The 20,981-nt window shown below is 35.0% G+C and overlaps 1 protein-coding gene across 1 annotated transcript in view; it reads right to left on the reverse strand.

Moving 5' to 3' along the window:
* mthl1 (adhesion G-protein coupled receptor methuselah-like 1) overlaps positions 1–20,981 on the reverse strand; it is a 112,051-nt gene that overhangs the window by 46,852 nt on the left and 44,218 nt on the right. Inside the window, exon 2 of the mRNA XM_074128216.1 lies at positions 3,321–3,399. Within this exon, the coding sequence (XP_073984317.1) occupies positions 3,321–3,399 (79 nt within the window). The remainder of the gene's footprint in view (positions 1–3,320; positions 3,400–20,981) is intronic.

Here is a 20,981-nt window from a genome sequence, read left to right on the forward strand (position 1 = left end):
CGTCATCCCAAGACGTCTGTAAAGCAGTTTCGCACGTTTTATCATTGCTTGTCTTTTAAGTCTACTGTATGGGTTCCAAGTGAGTCGTTTGTCTATGTAGAGCTCAAGGTAGCGCACCAGATCTGTGCCAAGAAAGCGGATTGCTGGATTATTTTATTTAATTAACTCCAACGCGGAGAACACGGGTTCGAATCCAGCTGCTTGCTGGCTCTTAGATCTTTTACTTCCTAAGAGCTTCTTATAGCCGGTGTTACACAGTGCTTTCTATATCGAGAGAACACTGTCCGGAGGCTGGCAGTGAACTGGAAAAAGCTGGGGCCGCTAATAAATAGTAAGCAGTGTTTCCAATACAAGAAAAAAAAATATACTAAAAAATGCAGACAGAATAGATTAGATGTGCATCTCTGGTAAGGAATGTGGTTAAAGATGTTAGAGCAGGCATTATAAAGTGCACCTGCCGACAATAGGCGCACGCGCAGTGATGAACTGTTGGTTGTTTTCACCAAACTGAAGTTTTATTAATTGGGTTATTTTGAAGGTATTAAATTTCATGAACATGTAAATTGCTTAAATTATTATAAGATAAACTCATGTGAGTGGAAAACAAAATGCCAAAACAAACTTCATTTTTAGTTTTGCTAATATGGACGCTGCCGATCCTTGGACTTTGATAGAAGTTGGTACAAAACTTTCATCTGATCTCCTTTCATGTCGTAATTTCAATAACAGCAAGAATGGTGTCAACTTGTATATATATAAAATTAGTTTTGGATATCTGCGAAGCGTCTTAAACCACAGACCGTTTATTTGAACGGATCTACCAAGGTTGTTTACTTATGGTTATCACCTATTTTGCTTATGGTGATGCTAACTTTCTACCAAAGGAAATTAAACTACCAAAATTGGTGGTTGACCTATATTCAAGACCGAGCAAATAAGGTTTATGTGGAATGGAAAGATAATCTCGTTATTTTTTTTTGATAAATCGATCAATGTATCGATTTAAGGGGCTACCACAGCAATTTAACTAGTTATCTTCATTTAGAGAAATGTAGATTGCTACATGAAATTGGCGAAAGCTATGTTTATATCAATTTTTATAGATATATCTATGTTGTCTTTATTAGATGCGTTTACACAGAAAGTGGTCTATACTTTAGAATTATAGACCACCTGTTCAAACCTGAGAACTCAATTTTGTTTCTTTTCACCATTTTACCCAATAATAGTAATAAAGTTGATGGTGTAATTTTCTGAAGGAAGGAAGTGGGTGTCAAATAAGGCCACCCTGAGACTCACGTACTCTTTAGTGTACTGACGCACATTATATGAACAAGAAGACTTCCAAAGGGAGGAGAAGAGGAGCACGTTTCCCAAACATCTAATCTAGGAGGCAATGGGGGGAAAAAAATCCTTTTCCTATATGATACCAATATAAAATCAAATTACACAATCAGGTTATAGTTAACAGGTTTGGGATCATCGCTACAAACTGGGCAAGCCAAGTAGCTATCAGAAAATTGTTGTGGTAAAGGCAATATCTCTAGGTAAAGGCAATGTGAAAGTACAATGTTGCAATGCCAAATTAGGGGAACTAGCCGCGACTGGCTGTGAACTGCAGGGCATGCCATCACGGAGATCGCCTCACTTACTAACGGTATTCAAAATCTACACCATTCAGTCAATTCTCGCCCCTAATTTCCTAATCGTCGTCTGTATTTACTCTCACCCCCCAAAAAAAGGTCATAGAGGGTATAATTATTTTTTTTTTAATCATTTATTTAGTTACAATTAACGCATTTTGCGTTATAAGCAACAATGATTACTATAAATAACAGAATAACAGAGTGGAGAAGTTACCCAGAGGTAACACTCCAAAAACATTTTACTTTCTACTGACTCTCTTCATCAGAGAGGAGATCGCGAGGCCACACTGTCTTTTAAAGACGTCTGGAAGTGTTGTCTGAAAATGTTCTTGAAGTTAGATGTTGTACCAGTGGATTGTGATGTGTTAGAATGTTAAGATGGAAATTTCTGTAACGTGTTTTTGCAACTTGTGTTGCACGAAAGGAATGTTCAAGTCTGTGTGGATGGTTTGATTGGTGACGTAGAAAGGAGCGTTTAACTATAGAGCGAAGAATTTTAGACTGCAAGGACTGGATCCTTTGCAGATTTGAGTGTTTGGTTGAACCCCACAGTTCGATGCCATAAGCCGAGACTGGCTTTAATATACTTACATATATAAGTCTTTTGTTGTCCAGAGTGAGTTTTGATCTGTTGTCGAGTAGTCTTTTCAGTTGTCGGAAGCGTCTGTTGAGTTCTGTTCTCTTAAGTCGAGTATGAGGGTTCCATGTAAGTCTTCTGTCAAGGTAAAGCCCAAGGTAGCGGGCTACGTTGACAGCTGGTAAAGGAATAAGATTGTAAAAGACAGATGAGGAAGAGTGATGCGTCGAAGAGTGAAGGTAATATTTTGAGATTTTGTTTCGTTCAGTTTGATAGCCCATTTTTTGAACCAATTTTCTAAGGAGGTGAGGTTGGACTGAAGGTTTCTATGAGCTATTATTGGGTCTTTGTCAGTAGATAAGATGGCAGTATCGTCAGCATAGGTGAGAAGAGGTATAAATTTAAATAAAAAAAAGAATACTTTATAGGAAAAGGGAAATTTATATTGAAATCAACAGTGTAGCCACTCTATGAAATTAGGGATTTTTTTTTTTAACACGTCACTCGATTTCAAGAAATTCTTCAAAAGTCTTTGGTACAGTTACAGAGGAAACTGTGCAACTTCATTTTCGTGTTGTTTTAAAAGTTTCATCAAGAAAATCTTAAGGAATGTAAGATTCCATGACCGTGTTCGAGGACATCTTACTTATAAACTTTATTATGTAAGATAGTGTAATTATCTTAAAAAAAACAATAAACTGAATAACATTTTATAAAATGCCAAATACCGCGCATATTATTCGATTTTGCGTAAACATAACGAAGATAAAATCAATTTACCACAAACTATTTTAGAATGTAAGCGTGAAAATGCAAAAATAATATTTAAGAAGAATATAACTAAGCATTAAATAAAGGACATGTTCATGTATAATTTGGCTTTAAATAAAAGCGGATCTAAAATATTTGACATTTAAAGTGATGTGTCATCAAAATATCACTCTAATAGCCTTTAAAATAAAATTAACTATAAATAAATACAAATCTGAATTCAGGTACTCAAAGCAATCCTCTACGTCATTAAATTGCTTGATTTAAAATGTACATATAAAAGGCTCTATTTATTTAAATACACATATATAAAATAATGCACTCACCTAAATGTCCACCAAATATTGAAACACATTGTGTTAAGCCAGAAGAATGCAGCCAAGAAGATAAAGTGCATTGAGATGGCTGTAAACAAAATAAATGAACTAAATTAGTTTTATATAAATTGAATATTTTTTTAAAAATAATAATACATAATCATGCGCACGAGAAAAATAAATGACCTCATTTCACTAATGTATTAGCATTTGCAATTGATTGGTAGAATGAATCTTATTGCATGCATTTGCAATGTCTACTCACCCCCCAAAAAAACGTGCTGCTGCAACGTACAATTCAATTAGAGATAAAATCTATTACGAGTATTTTAGTACATCTATCGAGAAGTAGTTTGCGTCAAATCAATCAACAGAGTACCACTTTAATAATTAAGCCGCTCTAAACAAACGATTGAAAAGGGATTAACATTTACATAAAAACTAAAAGCATTAAAATCTAATTTTAAATAAAACCAGCACTATCACTTTTTTCTATAAAACTAATCTTAATATTTTGCTAACTATTAAAAAGGATATAATTAGAAATGGAAGGTTACATTAGTTTATCCATAAGGCGGAGAACTCTGGTGGCAGTTTCTGTAAACATAAAAATAACAAAATCCCACTCATAGATTGTTTGTGTGGCCATCGACCTTGATGATCATTGATATAGTTTTAATGTTACTATAGCAACGAATAACAAGCAAGAGCTTTTGATCTTTCTTTTTTGCAACTGATTTTACTATTTACAATTCTTGGAATGTTTAAAAAAAAAAAAACCGGCGAGAGAGAGAGATACAAAGAGAGGAAGAGATGGATGCATCTTTTCCTTGGGACACATTTACAAGGAACTAGAAATGGCAAGGTTAGAACAACGCCGACATAAACCGGCTGGCCTAGTCTCTTAGAAATCATTATAGGGTCAAGAGGAATGCAAATTGTGGAGTAAATAAATTTAGACGGTTGTTTTATTGGAATAAACAGCGAACCGGCTGTCGTCGTTCGACATTTTTTATTTAATTATTTTTTATATTTTTATTTTTTAAAGTGAAAATAACATTCCTAGTAAATTAGTGGCTTTTGATTAACACTATCTTCAGAATAGAAATGGTTAGTTTTTTTTCTTTAATTAAAGTGAATAAATAATTTCAATTATTCATAATATAATTAAAATAACATAGGCTGTTATTGAAGCCGGTCAATTCGCACTTCTTCCTTCTTCACTAAGTATGCAATGTAATTACCAACATGTTTAGATCTTGAGATTTCCGTTTAAAGGTCCCCTGAGTCCGAAAAAGATTTTTTTTTTTTAAGTGGTCTATGATTTTTCAAACATTTTTTTATTAGATTTTCTCTAAATAATTTCGTGAATAGATTAACATTCTTTACTTAAATAATTTTTGTTTTTTGTCTAGAATTGGTAATTTCGTGCAATAAGCAAAATGCATAAAACAACATCTCGTGAATGCAGTTAGCGATAAGTGGTGCACAGCAAATTTTTTTCTCCGGATTATTTAATTTCTTTGCATCTTTAAAAATTGCCAAACAGTTTACTAGATGACCAATGAAAAATGAAAACAACTAGCAATTTCCATTTTTTACAAAGAAGTGTCCAACACTTGCCTAAAAACATTTTAAAAGGTAGATTAGATTAATAGATTGTATAATAAGGGCGGTTCCACCCAAAAAGGGGAAGGAACCCAGGCAATCCAAAATGCCCATTGTTCCCCGCCCACCCCTCATCTCATAAGAGATACTGGGGCTTTAAAAACAACAAATCCGGCTAAAGTTTGCCAGAAGCCAATACAATAAACTAATAAAGTAGCAACAAGACACTAGAGGAGCATGGCGACTCAATCGCCCAGTGCACTGAATAAACCTAGAGAGTTCAGGTAGAGATTACCGGATGCCACCAACTCCGAGATGGGAAACAATTAACCTCCCTCAAAGACTAGAAATCTAGTTTTAGAATAAACTGGACACACCTCTACAAAGTGCCGCACAGTCTCATTGGACTCCACCACAGCCAGCTCAATTTGGCAACAGGGTAAGGCCGCATTTGAAAAGATGGTACGCTAAATTCGCATGTCCAACACAACACCTGAACCAACTGGCGGATCCGGGACCTGCTAAAATCAACTATAGCCGTTTTTGACAGGCCAAGAATTTCTTTAGCCTGGCGGCAGTCAGCTCGTCGGGTTCTTTTTAAAACGTAGAAGACACATTTTGTCCATAATTCACAACAATCCTTTATCGTTGCTTTACGTTTCCTGTACAATTAGAGGCCCCTTCATCAAGCAAATTTTAAACAACAGAATTTAATTAAGGAAGGAAAGAAAACTTAAGTTGCGAAAATAATTTTGTAAATAAGAAAATGAAAATCCACTAAACAGTATAATTAAACTCAGTTATTAGAAACTTCTAGAAGCAACTTTGATCAAAGGCAATAGATTTTTTTTAAAGTACAAAATACCAAATTTGTAGGAAATTTTTTAACATTTTTGTTAATTTAAGAAAAGCGCTATACTTTTTCAAAGAGCGATTTGTCTACAAGTATTGTTTTCCACATACTCTAAGATAAAGTGAAATTAGAATTCATTATAATTAAATTATAAAAGGCAGCTGTAGAAGAAGACATGCACAAACAGGTCTTGAACTGAAAGAGAAAGTTAACAAAGGCGATGGTGGGAGAAGGCTTTTTTGTTAAAAAGAACTAGAAGTAACAAGACCGTTATTTCTTTAAGATCCATCTTAGACTAACAAGAATAGATTATTTTCAGTAAAAATAACTCCCACTATCTCTCTTCATCCTTCACCCTCCTTCCTCTGACTTCTATCTTTTGTGTTTTCTTCAGTGATATCCGGTTAAGCTTGTTAAATAAAATTATCATTCCTAAGAAATTACATCTTTATTAATTTCTGTTAAAATTATTATTATTTTTTAAATAAATTTTTCGAGTTTTTAACTCGAATACCATTGCGTTTAAAGCTCCGTCACTATTCCCTGAATAGTGCATGGGAATCTGAAGGTAAGAATGGTTTGACAAAGCAGATACTACGTATAAAAAAGAAGATGCTCTAATTAAAGACAGTGGATATTAGAGATGAATTCGTTTCCCACATAATGTAATACAGTAGTGCATAAAAAGTATAAAATGTGAATGGTTATAAAAAATAATAATAATAATAATTTGACCGATTACATATAATTATAATAGATTTCAAAAACATCACGAAAATACGGTAGACATTGTATTTACTTAAAAAAAAAAAAAAATAGACAAGAAATGTTGAGACACGTTTTTCTATTTATTTATTTTTTTGTATACTGGAAAGGACGAACATAAACAGACGAGGAACCCAAAGATTGAATGAAGGAAGTGGAATGAGCTCAGGATAGTCTGATGGGGAGACAGTCTGGATCACCTGAATAGAGGAGATTAAAGGGATGGATCCCTTGTTCCGCCTGAACACAAACTATATATATATATACGAAAGATAATTACGTTGCACAACACCTGCCCTTGTCTCTCAACTAGAATCCCATTCAATCAAACTGAGACGGTCCTTCTAGTTCCCATTCAATTATGGACTAGATATAGCTTCTACTTTTTTTTTTATCTGAACAGAGAACTCTCTTTTTTTGTTTTCAGTTTTATTTAGAAGGCCCCTTTTTATGATTACCAGCCATGAATCCTGCAGTCAGAGAAGTTGTTCGTTGTATTTTCCTTGTATCTAATTCTCCATAGTTTGATTAGATTTTTACGCGAGAGATATTTCAAACAATCTAATAACACATTTATGAGGGGGCGAAATCTAATCTCTAACTTCGCATAGCGTCCCAGGACATCAGCTCCTAGCAGCAAGTAACAGAACTAATCTGAACTTATCACTTAGCCCGGAATTGTGGTAATCGTTCTTCACCTTGCTGAGAATTAGGAAAAGAGAGTCATTCTCTGTACATATGCGAAAGAAATTTACAAAAAAATACATTCATCTCAAAAAAAATACTTGTGACTTTGTGTCAGAACAAGAATATTATGTTTTATCAAGTATTAATAATTATATTTATAGTGTACTCTTATCAGTGCACGACGACAGCAACGATACGATCTGTATACATGGAGCTGCCAGGTGTCCCCCGGATTTCAGGTAAAAAGTCAGGTAACCTTAGTGTACACCCTCCTTAGGACCCCCCAAACCTACAATTTTGGTGTCAATTTCTGGAATATCTAGAAAGGGGAAGGATACATGAAGCAACAGGGAGATTATACATGAATTTCAGCGCCATTCTCTTTCTAGCAATCACTGAAGAACTTGAGGAACGCTGGGGGGTGCAGCGTGGATAAGAGAGACACACGCTTTCCAAAGAGAGCCGGAGTGAATAGCAGATATTGGAGAGGACCTAGAATCCTCTTTTTTTTGGAATATTTAGGAGGTTAGAGGAAGGCTAGTTTGGCTAATTAGTGGGAGTAATTTCCCCTAGTTGCCACTCCCGTTGCCAAAAAAGTGTCCTTCATTCCCCTGGATAATGTAGTGGCACTACTTGAGCATAACAAGTATTAACCATTTTTTCTGAAAATCTCAAAAAAATTAAATGATCTATTCAACACTTTCGCACTTAATGTTGCATGATTTTAATGCAACAGCTTATTGTTGGATCCGACCTAAACCAGGTATCACTTACTGGGATTTTCCGTTTTTGTGACTAACCATTTCTAGGGCAGACAAACCAAAAAAAACACTTTTGAACACAGCGGATCTAAAAAACGGATATATTAGTTAAAACAGGAAATTAAATATTGGACACGATTGCAGAACTTCCCCTTAGCAAGTAACAAAAGAGTAATAACTAATATCTCTTGTTAAAACCCCGTAACTTCTAGAAGGAGCTTGGGATCCCAGCAAGTTCCCAGTCTGACTGTAGTTTGATTCTCTCACTGATACCATTTACATCGCGACACTTATAATAACAGTTGTGGAGCTGCCGAAAACCAAGTCTCTAGGCTACTATGTGACCCCCCCACCCAAAATAGGTAGTCTGATACAAATTTTTTTTGAAAAAAGAAGTGGAGAGAGAGAGAAACGAATTTAATATGTTAACTATACACATTAACCTCATTCCTTTGCACCACCGGAAGTGGTTAGCAATAAAAACTTATTAAAGATCCAACTATGTAGATGACTGATTGGGCCAACTTGTTGAACAAGAAATATCCGTTATATTAAACTGAGGAAGTCGTTAAAAAGGGAGAAGTCGTCTTTCCAAAGTTAGTTCTAGTTAGCTCTAAAAAAAAATAACTTTTTCATCCATTAAATTTTTATTATTAATTTTTTCAAAATAACTTTTGAACTTAATTATGTATTTTAGCTTAATTTGTAGCAAAATATAATTCTCACGAATTATTCTTCTGATTCGTCTTCTTCTTCTTTTAATAGTTTCGATGCCAACAGGTGGATATTTCTAAAAGTTCTGACTTCATGAAAACCTTATTGTGTCTGCGAATCAAATGCACTATTTCGGAGTGATAATTCTGAGTGAGATTTTGACGATCGAACCTCTTGTGTTTCGCCGATTGCTCTTCTGCGTACATGTTTTTTTTTTCACCACCCTTTACTTCTGACCAATAACATTCATCTTTCAAGATTACTTCCTCAGGTTCGTCTATAGTATTAGATTTCCACTTATTATTAAATAACTTTTTTCCTGCATTTCACCCGCGGTATTGGTATTTTCCTGAATTTTTGAAAATGCATATCAGTATTTTTTTGTAATAAGTACAAGAAATTTCTGTGAATATCAATATGATTCAAATTTGATTTGCCGCGTTTGGAAAAAAAACGGTATACTAAACAAGAGTTTGTCTGTGGTTTTGGTACATCTAACACACTTGAATGTATTATGCATTTCCGTAGTTCGTGGTTGCCTCTAGAAAGATTAAGACCCCCTGAATAAGTGTACTGTCCACTTCCTGCAGTCAGGAGCAATTCTGTACAATCCAGGTAACCATCCACGAATAAAATCCGGACATAAAAGTCTTGCCTTCATCTAAATTCGTTCATAACAATTTATCTTCCTTAGCATACTGGAGAACGTCTTTCCCTTTTTTGTTGTTTTTCATATAAACTCATATAAATAAAAGAGAATATTTTAATCTACAGTAATGCTTGGCTACATTTAGATTCATAAAAACTTACAATCAAGAAATAGTTCTTCAGGTTGAGTCTAGAGAGCAGCCAAGAGCATTACTTTCATCAACCAAACGCTTCACTAACTACAGACCAAATAATATTTCCAAATAAAGACGAGAAAAGTAGACGATAAAAATTCGAGAGTGTACGCTACTCTAAAATATTTGTTATCTTAATAAATATTTGAATCAGTTCCAAGTTCCTCGTTTTTAAATAAATTCCACTAGGATACCGAGTTAGTGACAACAGCCTATCGTAGATAGTCTGTAAATTGCATGAGACCTCTGTTGTAAACTTTTTATATGGTTTACATCAACTAAATATTTTTTTTGGCCATTGAAAGAAATCGGAAATCACTTTTATCTTTAAATAAAGAAAAAATACGATTTCTAAATATTTATTTTTAATTTATTTACGACCGACCGCCATTGTAGAAACATTATTTAAAGTTTGTATAAATGTATACTAACTCAGAGTACTTCTGTTTACGAGATAATGGAAACCAAAGTGAGTACATCTAACTAACCACAATAAATCTAAGCCAATTTTAAATTGGTCAAGGTCACTTAAAAAGAGAAAGAACAAAAAAAATGCAGCATTATCTTAAAATAAAATTTAAAATAAATTATTGCTTTGTTTACAATTTTTAGTGTAACTGTTAGAAATGCTAAAAATACAGAAAAATAAATATATATTCAAGGTTTAGATCTATAGTGTAAAATATTAAGACTTTCGGTGCCCTGAAGCTTTCTCTCGTACAACAATGGTAATACTAGAGAGTGGTTAGCAAGAAGCTACTTAGAAGACAAGAACTAACGGCAGCTACCTGAACTCGAAACCGGGACCTTGCATGTTCTGAGGCCACAAAACAACAACCAGCTCTTGAGTACTTCCTTGGCCAATACACGGCAATATGCTTTCCATAAAATCTATTCCAGGGCTCGTCCAATCTAAGGAAGTCAGCGTTGAACTAGACTTCAGCACGGAATTTATATATACTCTCTAGAGTGGACTTCTTGCTACTTGAACGGTCATCCCGAGGTCTTGCAACTAATCGCATCATAATAAATTATAATAAAATAGTTTCCTCATCTGTCTCGTACATCCTAAAACCAAGGTATTCTAGATCGGGAATATCCTACAAGAGATACAAGTGTAATGGTGTTCGTCGCGAACCTATATTCTAGGCCAAACGTTTTACACAGGTGGCCAGTTCACTGTCCCTCAGACCGTTGGAGGGCCGTACTATAAAACAAACTATTTTAAAGTAAAAAAAACGGGAACAAATAGAATATTTCAAATAAAGAACAAGTAAATTTAAATCACCAAACTGCCCAGTATTTCTGTGGGAACTATGGGCCTGCTTTTGGGCTAATGAGATGGTCCAATGTCCGGTTTAGTTGTAGTGCTTTGCCTTTCTTCCTACTTCTGGCTGTTATTTTCACACTGTTTTAGGGAGCCGTGACGCGTGCGTCCTGCGTCTTCGGAAATAGTGCTGTACATGAGCGACGCAGCGCTTTGCGGCACCGCCACATATAGTGCTCCTCTCACTGACCACCAATGAAAGAGATGCCACTTCCGGAAGTGCGACGGGGGCCGGATAAATGTCCTCAGGGGGCCGCATGTGGTCCGCGGGCCGTAGTTTGGGGACCCCTGTTCAAGACATATCTACATACTCTAATAACCTACTCAATTTTACCCACTTACACCTTGTATAAATTTAACATTTCCAGCTGGTTCTCTCCTTCTCTGCTTAACAGGTCCTGGACATCTTTCTTTGAAACAAACCGAGTTTTTCATCCCATGTTTGAGTGTCCAAGCAGTCTTGTTCATCAGTGTTTTATCACGAGTTTTTTTGGTGTCTTACAAGAACCTTAATCTGAAATGCCTTTGCAATCCAGGTACTACACTTCTGTTTGTAGCAAAAATTCAGCTTTCTATTTCTGGGAAAACATTATTACAGGTGTGGTAATATGGGTTCTAAATTCAGAAATCAGTCAAGTTTTCCCAAAGATTCCCCTGATGGTGCAGTTCATTGTTTAACATTCACACAATTATTTGTTTATAATTATATTCGGATACCAAAGTATCGCAACAAAGAAGGCTGGGTCTTACCAGGTCTTATTTCCACGTAGTTGTTGCGCCAAGGTTGTTGTCCCGAAAAAATTACTTTTATTATATATGTACAGCCAATATATTTGCTATTCATTCGCTGTGCTGTAAAAACCCAATTAAAGTGTACATGATCTTGTAGGTGTATCAGAGGCGACTATTATAGTTCTGTATCCAATAGAGCAACGACCATTCCTTACTCCTTGTGATTACAAGGCCAGAAAGAAGATGGAGTTAAATTAGATGAAGAAAGAATTAGAGGAATAGAATAAAAAAAAAGAAGAGAACTAGTGGAGCGCAACCGGACCAAAGAGTTCAGCGAACACTTGCACTAACACCTGATGCAACTCCGCCGCTCTTCAATTAGACTGCACCTTTTCTATAGTGTACATTTCATCTTGTTATTTCAGCTGCAAAATTTTTGGTTTTTATGTCTTAGGCTTTTTTTTTAAATCATCTAAGTAAAGTGCAGGTATTTTTTGAATTTGAGTTTACACTTAAGTTAAGCGTGGAATTTAGTTTAAAAAAAAAACCCACAGAGAGCGGAATTAAAATCAGACAATGACGTGTATACACGTCGAACGCAGGGCAAAACAACCAAAATTTTACGTCATAATAGTCACTGCAAGCACTTTTTCTGCAATCTTTGAAGCTTCAGGTTACAGAGCATTCTGCGCTGATTCAAAATCTTGCACCGTCTTCACGTATGCATTGCCGCCTAGTTAACTAGGACGCAAGAGTGAATCTCTATCTAAAAAGTAAAAAATGTTAAAAGTCAAAATAAAGGAGACGACTGCATTTACTTAGATAGTTCTATTTTAGTAAACCTATTTAATGTAGGAATAATAGCGAAGTGTTAGCAGATAGAAAGAAAAATGCATCAAATAGCTTACAAATACAAGGAGGTCATCGAGTGTGCTGTTCTTGAAAGAAGATCTGATACCAAACGAAGTTACCACGAGAAATAGATGATCAAAGTCACCATGATGAAATGTAGAACCCAAAAAACAGATATAAAACGATGCTTTGGCTTTTGATTAGATTCAGGACATTCGAAGGGCAGAAACTTGGGAACCTTAAGATAAATTCTGACACTCATTGTAGGTTATTTAAGCAGTTAAGCGTGGAACTTAGTTTAAAAAAAAAAAAAAAAGCCACAGTAGTGTACGGAATTAAAATCAGACAATGACGTGTATACACGTCGAACGCAGGGGGCAAAACAACCAAAAGTTTACAATAGTCGTAATAGTCACTGCAAGCGACTTTTTCTGCAATCTCTGTGGAGGGGCTTGAGATTACCAGAGCATTCTGTGCCCATTCAAAATTGCATTGCTCCCAGTTAACTAGGGACGTAAGAGCTTTTACAAAGAAGAAAAGAGCTTTGAATTCTGTGCAAAATGAAATCATGCTCTTACTGGAGGTCTGAATCTCTATCTAAAAGGTAAAAACGGCATTGCACAAGGGTTGAGAGCTTCTATTTGTGTGCGTAATTCCCCGATCTCTAATGCGGAGAACAAACATGTACCAACCACTCCGCATAAAATACTTGGCAGTTCTATTAAGATAAAGGAAACATTCCACCAAATAATATTGTTATTGTATTTTATTAAAATTTCGAGTTTTTATAGTTAATAGCAATTTTATATATTTCACAACGAGTATACACGTCGAACGCACCGTAACAGAGATTTTGTTTGACGTGTATACACGACAAACGCGTTTAACTGGTTAAAACTTCCGTTGTGAGTTACCCTGATTTCGTAAAAGTGAGTTTCTATGAGTGTGGTAAGCATAAGAAGAAAAACGGAAGACCACAAAAAAATTGAAGCAGAATGATACATCTAATCGATGCCATTATGGGACCATAAAATAAGCTTTTGAAAAAAATCGAAACTTCTGCTCTATTAAATCTATATTTGAGTATTTTGAGGTTCTCTCAAAAAATGGTTACGAGTTTTTTTTAAAATAAAAAAAAAAACTTTATATGCTTATTGCATTCAGGTCAACTTTAATTTTGCTTGCTTCTTAAGGCAGTTTTGTGGAAGAAGTGGGATTAAGCTTGAAATAGTTCCAAAAAACAAAAATCACGTCAATAGTGCTAAGAGAAAATCACGTCAATAGCGCTAAGAGAAAATCACGTCAGGGTTCGAACAATTATTAAAAATTTTAACCCTAAATAAAACTTAATTTTTAAAAAAGAAAATTTCCATTTAACTACACTACCTAATGTGTGTGTTCTTTTTTTCTACACATTGTTCAATAAATCATTTTTTCTTTTTTTTAAAAAAATAAACACTCAGGGGGCCCCCCAAAATAATCACCAACCAAAATGGGGCCATGGTTATAAAAAGGTTACTTACCACAGCTCCTACAGCTTGTCCTGTATTCAAATAAAACTATTTTTACCCAAAAATTCGACCCTCGATCTATACCACTGGGAATAGCGAACTATTTTTGGGCAATACCTAAACTAAATACATGGACTTCCTAGTTAATGGGTGAGAGCTCTGATGATGGAAGAAGGTCATATTCGCGTAGAAAGACTGGGGGGGGGGTTGGGACTCTCGCAAGGAAAAACTTTCCTGTTGTTATAAATTAACATTTTTATTAATTATGTGAAAAGGTTAATGGCATATTTAACTTGGGAAATACTTGCTACTGTAATTACAATGCCCTCTTCGGGAATTTACGGTCTGGCTGCACTAAACAGAGGTAATTTTTTTCCGTTTCAGTTCCTCTCCCATTCCAGTAATACATCTCTCTTTCTTCTACACAGGCACCATCTCCTTTCAGAAAGTCTGCTTCGCTCCTCTTCTATAGTACATTTACTTCTCTTGGAAACTGTGCCAAGATTACATCGCTACCAGCTAGATAGCTTCTTGGTTTTTTAAGTATCTTTATTTTAGGCGGATCAGGAAATGACACTGTTAATTTAGAGGCAAGTAGAAGCGTGTCATTTTTACCAGCTAACAGAATGGATGGCTATATAACTGTTAAAAATACAACTAGAAGAAACACTCTTAAGATACATAAAGAATGAATTGGATATATCAAGATTTCTTAACTTCCGCTTTTGATAGTCACTTAAAATAAATATGATAATATATTATGTCTGTTAGAATTGAGAAAGAGGGAAAGAATTGGTAGGTTTAGAGAAAGAGTGAGGGTAGGGAGAGTAAAAATAGTAAACAAAGGAATAGAAACACGAGGAAACAGAATGAAGATGCAGCATCTTTCTTATAGTTAGAATTATAAACATGTTAAAAGTCAAAATAAAGGAGACGACTGCATTTACTTAGATAGTTCTATTTTAGTAAACCTATTTAATGTAGGAATAATAGCGAAGTGTTAGCAGATAGAAAGAAAAATGCATCAAATAGCTTACAAATACAAGGAGGTCATCGAGTGTGCTGTTCTTGAAAGAAGATCTGATACCAAACGAAGTTACCACGAGAAATAGATGATCAAAGTCACCATGATGAAATGTAGAACCCAAAAAACAGATATAAAACGATGCTTTGGCTTTTGATTAGATTCAGGACATTCGAAGGGCAGAAACTTGGGAACCTTAAGATAAATTCTGACACTCATTGTAGGTTATTTAAGCAGTTAAGCGTGGAACTTAGTTTTTTTTAAAAAAAAAAGCCACAGTAGTGTACGGAATTAAAATCAGACAATGACGTGTATACACGTCGAACGCAGGGGGCAAAACAACCAAAAGTTTACAATAGTCGTAATAGTCACTGCAAGCGACTTTTTCTGCAATCTCTGGGAGCTTGAGATTACAGAGCATTCTGTGCCCATTCAAAATTGCATTGCTCCCAGTTAACTAGGGACGTAAGAGCTTTTACAAGGAAGAAAAGAGCTTTGAATTCTGTGCAAAATGAAATCATGCTCGTACTGAGGTCTGAACCTCTATCTAGGGTCAAAACGGCATTGCACAAGGGTTGAGAGCTTCTATTTGTGTGCGTAATTCCCCAATCTCTTAGTGCGGAGACCAAACATGTACCAACCACTTATCATTTGGCTAACTTCTACCGCAGTTCTATTGGTAAGATAAAGGAAACATCCCACCAAATAATATTCTTATTGTATTTTATTAAAATTTCGAGTTTTTTTTATCGTTAATGGCAATTTTATATTTTTCACAACGAGTATACACGTCGAACACACCGTAACAGGTAGATGGTTGAGCCAGACAAGGTAGATGCAATAAACTTATTACAGTTTTGCGGATCTTAGTCTATATCTGAAGATTATCTTTTAGGAGTAATTAGTAATTAGGAGTAAACCCCTGAAGAGAGGTTAATGTGACGCCTAAACATTTATAGTTATTGAAGTTCTCGTTCCGTCCAGCTAGTGAGGTCACAATCCAATCACAAAATGCAAGAAATATTAACTTACTTATTGATTGCAGACAAATTACTGGTGTAACAAACTGCAAACTTACCTGTAACAAAAGAAAAAGAGTTTTTAATTACGAAAATTAAGTAAGTACATCTGTAAAAGTAAAACAATAACAATTTCTAAAACCCCAAAAAAATTAAATCCGCAAAGTGGTACTTTCATTCAAGTAATGATCTTCAAGTTGGAAGCTGGTGACAAGAGTCCCCCCCCCCCGAATATGAACATGTCTTTTAGCCTAACTGGGAAAACAAACAATTGATTAACCTAGAATGTGTTCGGACATATTTTGCAAGTACCTTGAAGTTGGTTTATAGAATAGGAACAATGAAAGGTAAGCCACAACAGGTTTCTTAAATGTGGTTAATAAAAAGTGATACCCACAAACCTTTTGGTAGGACCTAGTACCATAAAATATAGGACGTGAAACTATCATTAACTGTTGGAATTGATGCTATGAACTGTGGTTAGAAATATTTGTGTGGACCACAGTTTCTTGCTTGACGTGTATGGTGCATTCACCTTGCTAGATAATATCTCCGAGATTTTGTTCCCTTCATAATGTGACGTTTTTCCTTCAATGATGTTTTGTTCATATCTTTCATCGTTTAGGCGATGTTCCATAATCAAACGAGATTTCCGCAACAAGTTCAATTGTATAAAAAAAATCTTCCTTCGGTTGAAAAAACGCTTCAAATACAAAAGTGATGAACCTAAATCCATTTTAGTGGGAAATTGATCAAATAATCAAACTTTAAGTTAGAAACAGTAATCTAAATCTTAACAGTAAATCTTAACTTTGTTAAGGTGCACAAAATCGCAGCTCTCCGATCTATTGCAAGACAATAACTAACCAGTGAAATGTACGACTATAACAACTATTACATAAAATATTAAAGCGATGAAAGTTAATCGATGATCAACATTTGAAAAGAATCAGATAATGAATTAAGTTTACAGTAAGCTAGCGATTATTTCGATCTTAAAATCGATTTATTGTTTTAAGCTTTGATTACACACTACACACATGTAGGAATATTACATTTATAACTATCGTTTTTTCCAAGCAATTCATTTATTTAGGAAGGGTTAAATAAGGTTTTCTAAACTTCCATTTTGGGTATTTTAAGGTTTTACTACCTCCAAGTATCTGATTATTAAATTTCTAACCAAACTTCCAAGAAGAAAGAAAATCAATTCACCGGAAATTCAGTTTTAAAGAAAGGCTTTTCCTGTAATTTACTGAGAATTAGGAAGTGTACTACTGAACATAGATCGCTAGTCTAATTTGTCTATCACCATTATTATTATATTGATCTTTTTATTATGCAATACTAAGTTACTCGTACAATAAAATTCAGTTATAATCGTAAATTAGTGTAAGAAAAAGTCATGTGAGTGACCATACGAGATTCCTTTCACGAGAAAGTAAAGCGAAACTGTCGAATATTGGCGTAAACTATTCGAAAACGTTCTTAATTTAATAAAAAATTTCTTGAAAATTGAGAATATATTTTTTTTCGAATAATTTATTAGCATTTTATCTCAATATCTACGTAACTTTAATATTATTTCTAAAATAACTAAAAAAAGTTAATAAAATATGAGAAAATAGTAAAAGATTTAGAAAAATAAGAGGAAGGTATTGTAGCACCATTGTTAATACCATGACTCGGTTTCATTGGACGGGGCGTGACTACACTAGAGGTGGGCAGGGCCCGCCCACAGTCTGCATCCATACTACGCTGTGATTGGCCACTACTTTATACGCAATTAAATCAATGAAATAATTTATTTAAATTTTTTTCCCCCACATTTCTCCCATAGGTATTTGATAAACTTTCCAAAAAAGCAAGAAAAAAAAAATCCCGTTAAAAATACGATAAAAAATATTTCTTTTGGAATAATACTTCATATTTTACACAATTATCGTTAACATAAACGAAAAAGTTGAGTATTTGCATTGTTTTATCGCGAAATAGATAAAAGAGAAATGGGCTAGTTAGCCGCCATTAAGTAGGCTGCAAGCTTACTTTACACTCCATCCGGTGGAGAACTCTAGCGGCGATTTCTGTAAACATAAATGCAGTTTGTACATTCAAATTTAACCATGTTGACGATTCACTAGACTTATACAGAACTATCTTACACTCACATTTAACCATGTTGACGACTCACTAGACTTATATAGGACTAACTTACTCTCATAACCACTCACTAGACTTATGTAGCACCATCCTACACTCATATTTAACCATGTTGACGACTCACTAGACTTATATAGAACAATTATCTTGCATTCATATTTAACCATGTTGCCGGCTCACTAGACTTACGAGGGGGTACCCAAAAAAAACCGGAATTATTTTTTAAAAGCTATTTATTTACAAATTTTTTACAGAACAACCTTATCCCCTTCAAAATACTCTCCATTACAACTAATACATTTGTCCCACCGGTGCTTCCACTGTTCGAAACATTTTTTGTAGTCATCTTTAGAAATGGCTGACAGCTCCTTCTTCGTTTTTTTCTTGACCTCTTCAATGTTGTCAAATCGGTGACCTTTCATGCCCTTTTTCATGCGTGGAAATAAGAAAAAGTCGCACGGAGCCAGGTCAGGCGAGTAAGGTGCGTGGGGCAGCGGAACCATGCCATTTTTAGCTAAAAACTGTGTAACAGAGATGGCTGTGTGTGCAGGTGCATTGTCGTGGTGGAAGAACCAGTCTCCTGTTTGCCACAAATCGGGTCTTTTTTGGCGAACACTATTGCGCAATCTTTTCAAAACTTCCAAATACAAGGTTTGATTGACGGTATGACCTGGGGGGACAAACTCTGAATGGACTACGCCTTTGGCATCAAAAAAGCAAATCAGCATTGTTTTGATATTTGACTTGACTTGACGACATTTTTTTGTTCGGGGTGAAGATGACGTCTTCCATTGGCTCGACTGTTGCTTTGTTTCTGGGTCATAACCATAGCACCATGACTCATCACCAGTAATGACCTTTGACAGAAAGTCTGGATCAGTTTCAAGCTGTTGTTTCAAAGCACGACATGTTTCAACTCGATGTTCTTTTTGATTGTCAGTCAGAACTCGAGGAACAAACTTGGCAGCAACCCTTTTCATCCCCAAATCTTCCGTTAAAATTCGCTGAACCGAGCTCCAAGATAACCCACTACTCTCTGACAGTTGATCAATTGTCTGTCGACGGTCTGTGAACACCAGCTCTCGAATTTTTTCAACATTTTCGTCGATTCGGGCAGTTGACGGACGTCCAGAACGAGGTTTGTCATCAATCGACATGTCGCCATTTTTAAACCGAGTAAACCACTCGTATACTTGAGTTTTTCCCATAGCGTCATCTTTGTAAGCTGTTTTCAACATTAAAACACTTTCAGCAGCATTTTTGCCGAGTAGAAAACAAAATTTCAGAGCTGCACGTTGTTCACTTAAACTTGCCATCATAAAAAACGAAAAAAGAACAAAACAGCGCTGGTAAAAACAATCACTGCAGATGAACAGAACAAGCCAGGCAGACAACACAGGCAGGACTGAACTGGCAAGGAATTGCGCTATACACATCTAGCGGCAGAAATGCGTACTACATAAGCTCCATGCGCGGCAACGCAATTCCGGTTATTTTTGGGTACCCCCTCGTATATAGAACTATCTTAATTCATATTTGCCCATGTTGTGGACACACTAGACTTATGAAGAACCACACTTACATTTAACCATGTTGACGACTCACTAGACGATACTAGAACTAGTATCTTACATTCATATTTAACCATGTTGGTGATTCATTAGACTTATGGTAGTACTCTCTTACATTAATATTTAACCATGTTGACGACTCACTAGACTTATAGTGGACTAACATACACTCATATTTAACCATGTTGGTAACTCACTAGACTTATAGAGGACTAACACACTCATATTTAACCATGTTGGTAACTCACTAGACTTGGCTAGAACCATCCTACACTCATATTTAACCATGTTGGAAACTCACTAGACTTATCTAGAACCATCCTACACTCATATTCAACCTTTTTGACGACTCACTATACTTATGTAGATTCACCTTACACTCACATTTAACCATGTTGGTGGCTCACTAGACTTATGTAGGTCCACCTTACACTCACATTTGACCATGTTGATGATTCACTAGAATTATCTAGATTCTCTTTACACTCATATGTATTAAACTTAATTTATCGCTTTATATGTAACCTATTAGTATTAGTCTTCTTTTTTTTTGCATATCTATCTTTTTGACATCACCATGTTGGCGACTCACTAGACCTACATAGGTAAACCCTACACCTATATTTAACTTCTTTTACCGTATAACATTTAACCTATTTATTTATTAGTCTATTTTTTTGATAATCTATCTACTACTTATCTCCATGTTAGTGAAGTAAGTAGTTTGAGCACTTCTTTTTCACCATTGCTATTCCATTCTGGTGGAACCTCGTTTTGTAGGACGTTCCTGGTGTAGAAACATCCTTCGTAAGGCTACATTGCTCAGTTAATTTGTGAGTAATTGTTTCAGACTTATGCATACATTACAGTAAATCTCACTTAAGGTTACACTATATTAACCATGGATTGACTTGTCCCTCATAAAAGAAGGCGAATACTATTTTAGTTTTCAACAATACGATGTTTCTTAGTATAACCAAAAGATTGTCTTTAACCTAATGTTTGTAACTCTATTGAAAATGTAATAAAAATAAAGAAAGAACTTTTTTTTAAAAATAAATTATTTTTAATTAACCTTACACTTACAACAGAGTATAAAATTGCACATACAAAGCAAATTCATAATTAACAAAAACTAAATTTTGCACAAACAGTTAATCATACAGTAAATATTTGGAATTGTTCCAAATTCCTTTAAATTTAAATTAAATCTATGAAATGAATCAGTGCCACAGCATTTAGTA

The sequence above is a fragment of the Rhodnius prolixus genome, unplaced genomic scaffold (assembly GCF_049639745.1).
Source record: "Rhodnius prolixus isolate KJV_2025 unplaced genomic scaffold, Rpr scaffold_9, whole genome shotgun sequence".
Taxonomy (NCBI): domain Eukaryota; kingdom Metazoa; phylum Arthropoda; class Insecta; order Hemiptera; family Reduviidae; genus Rhodnius; species Rhodnius prolixus.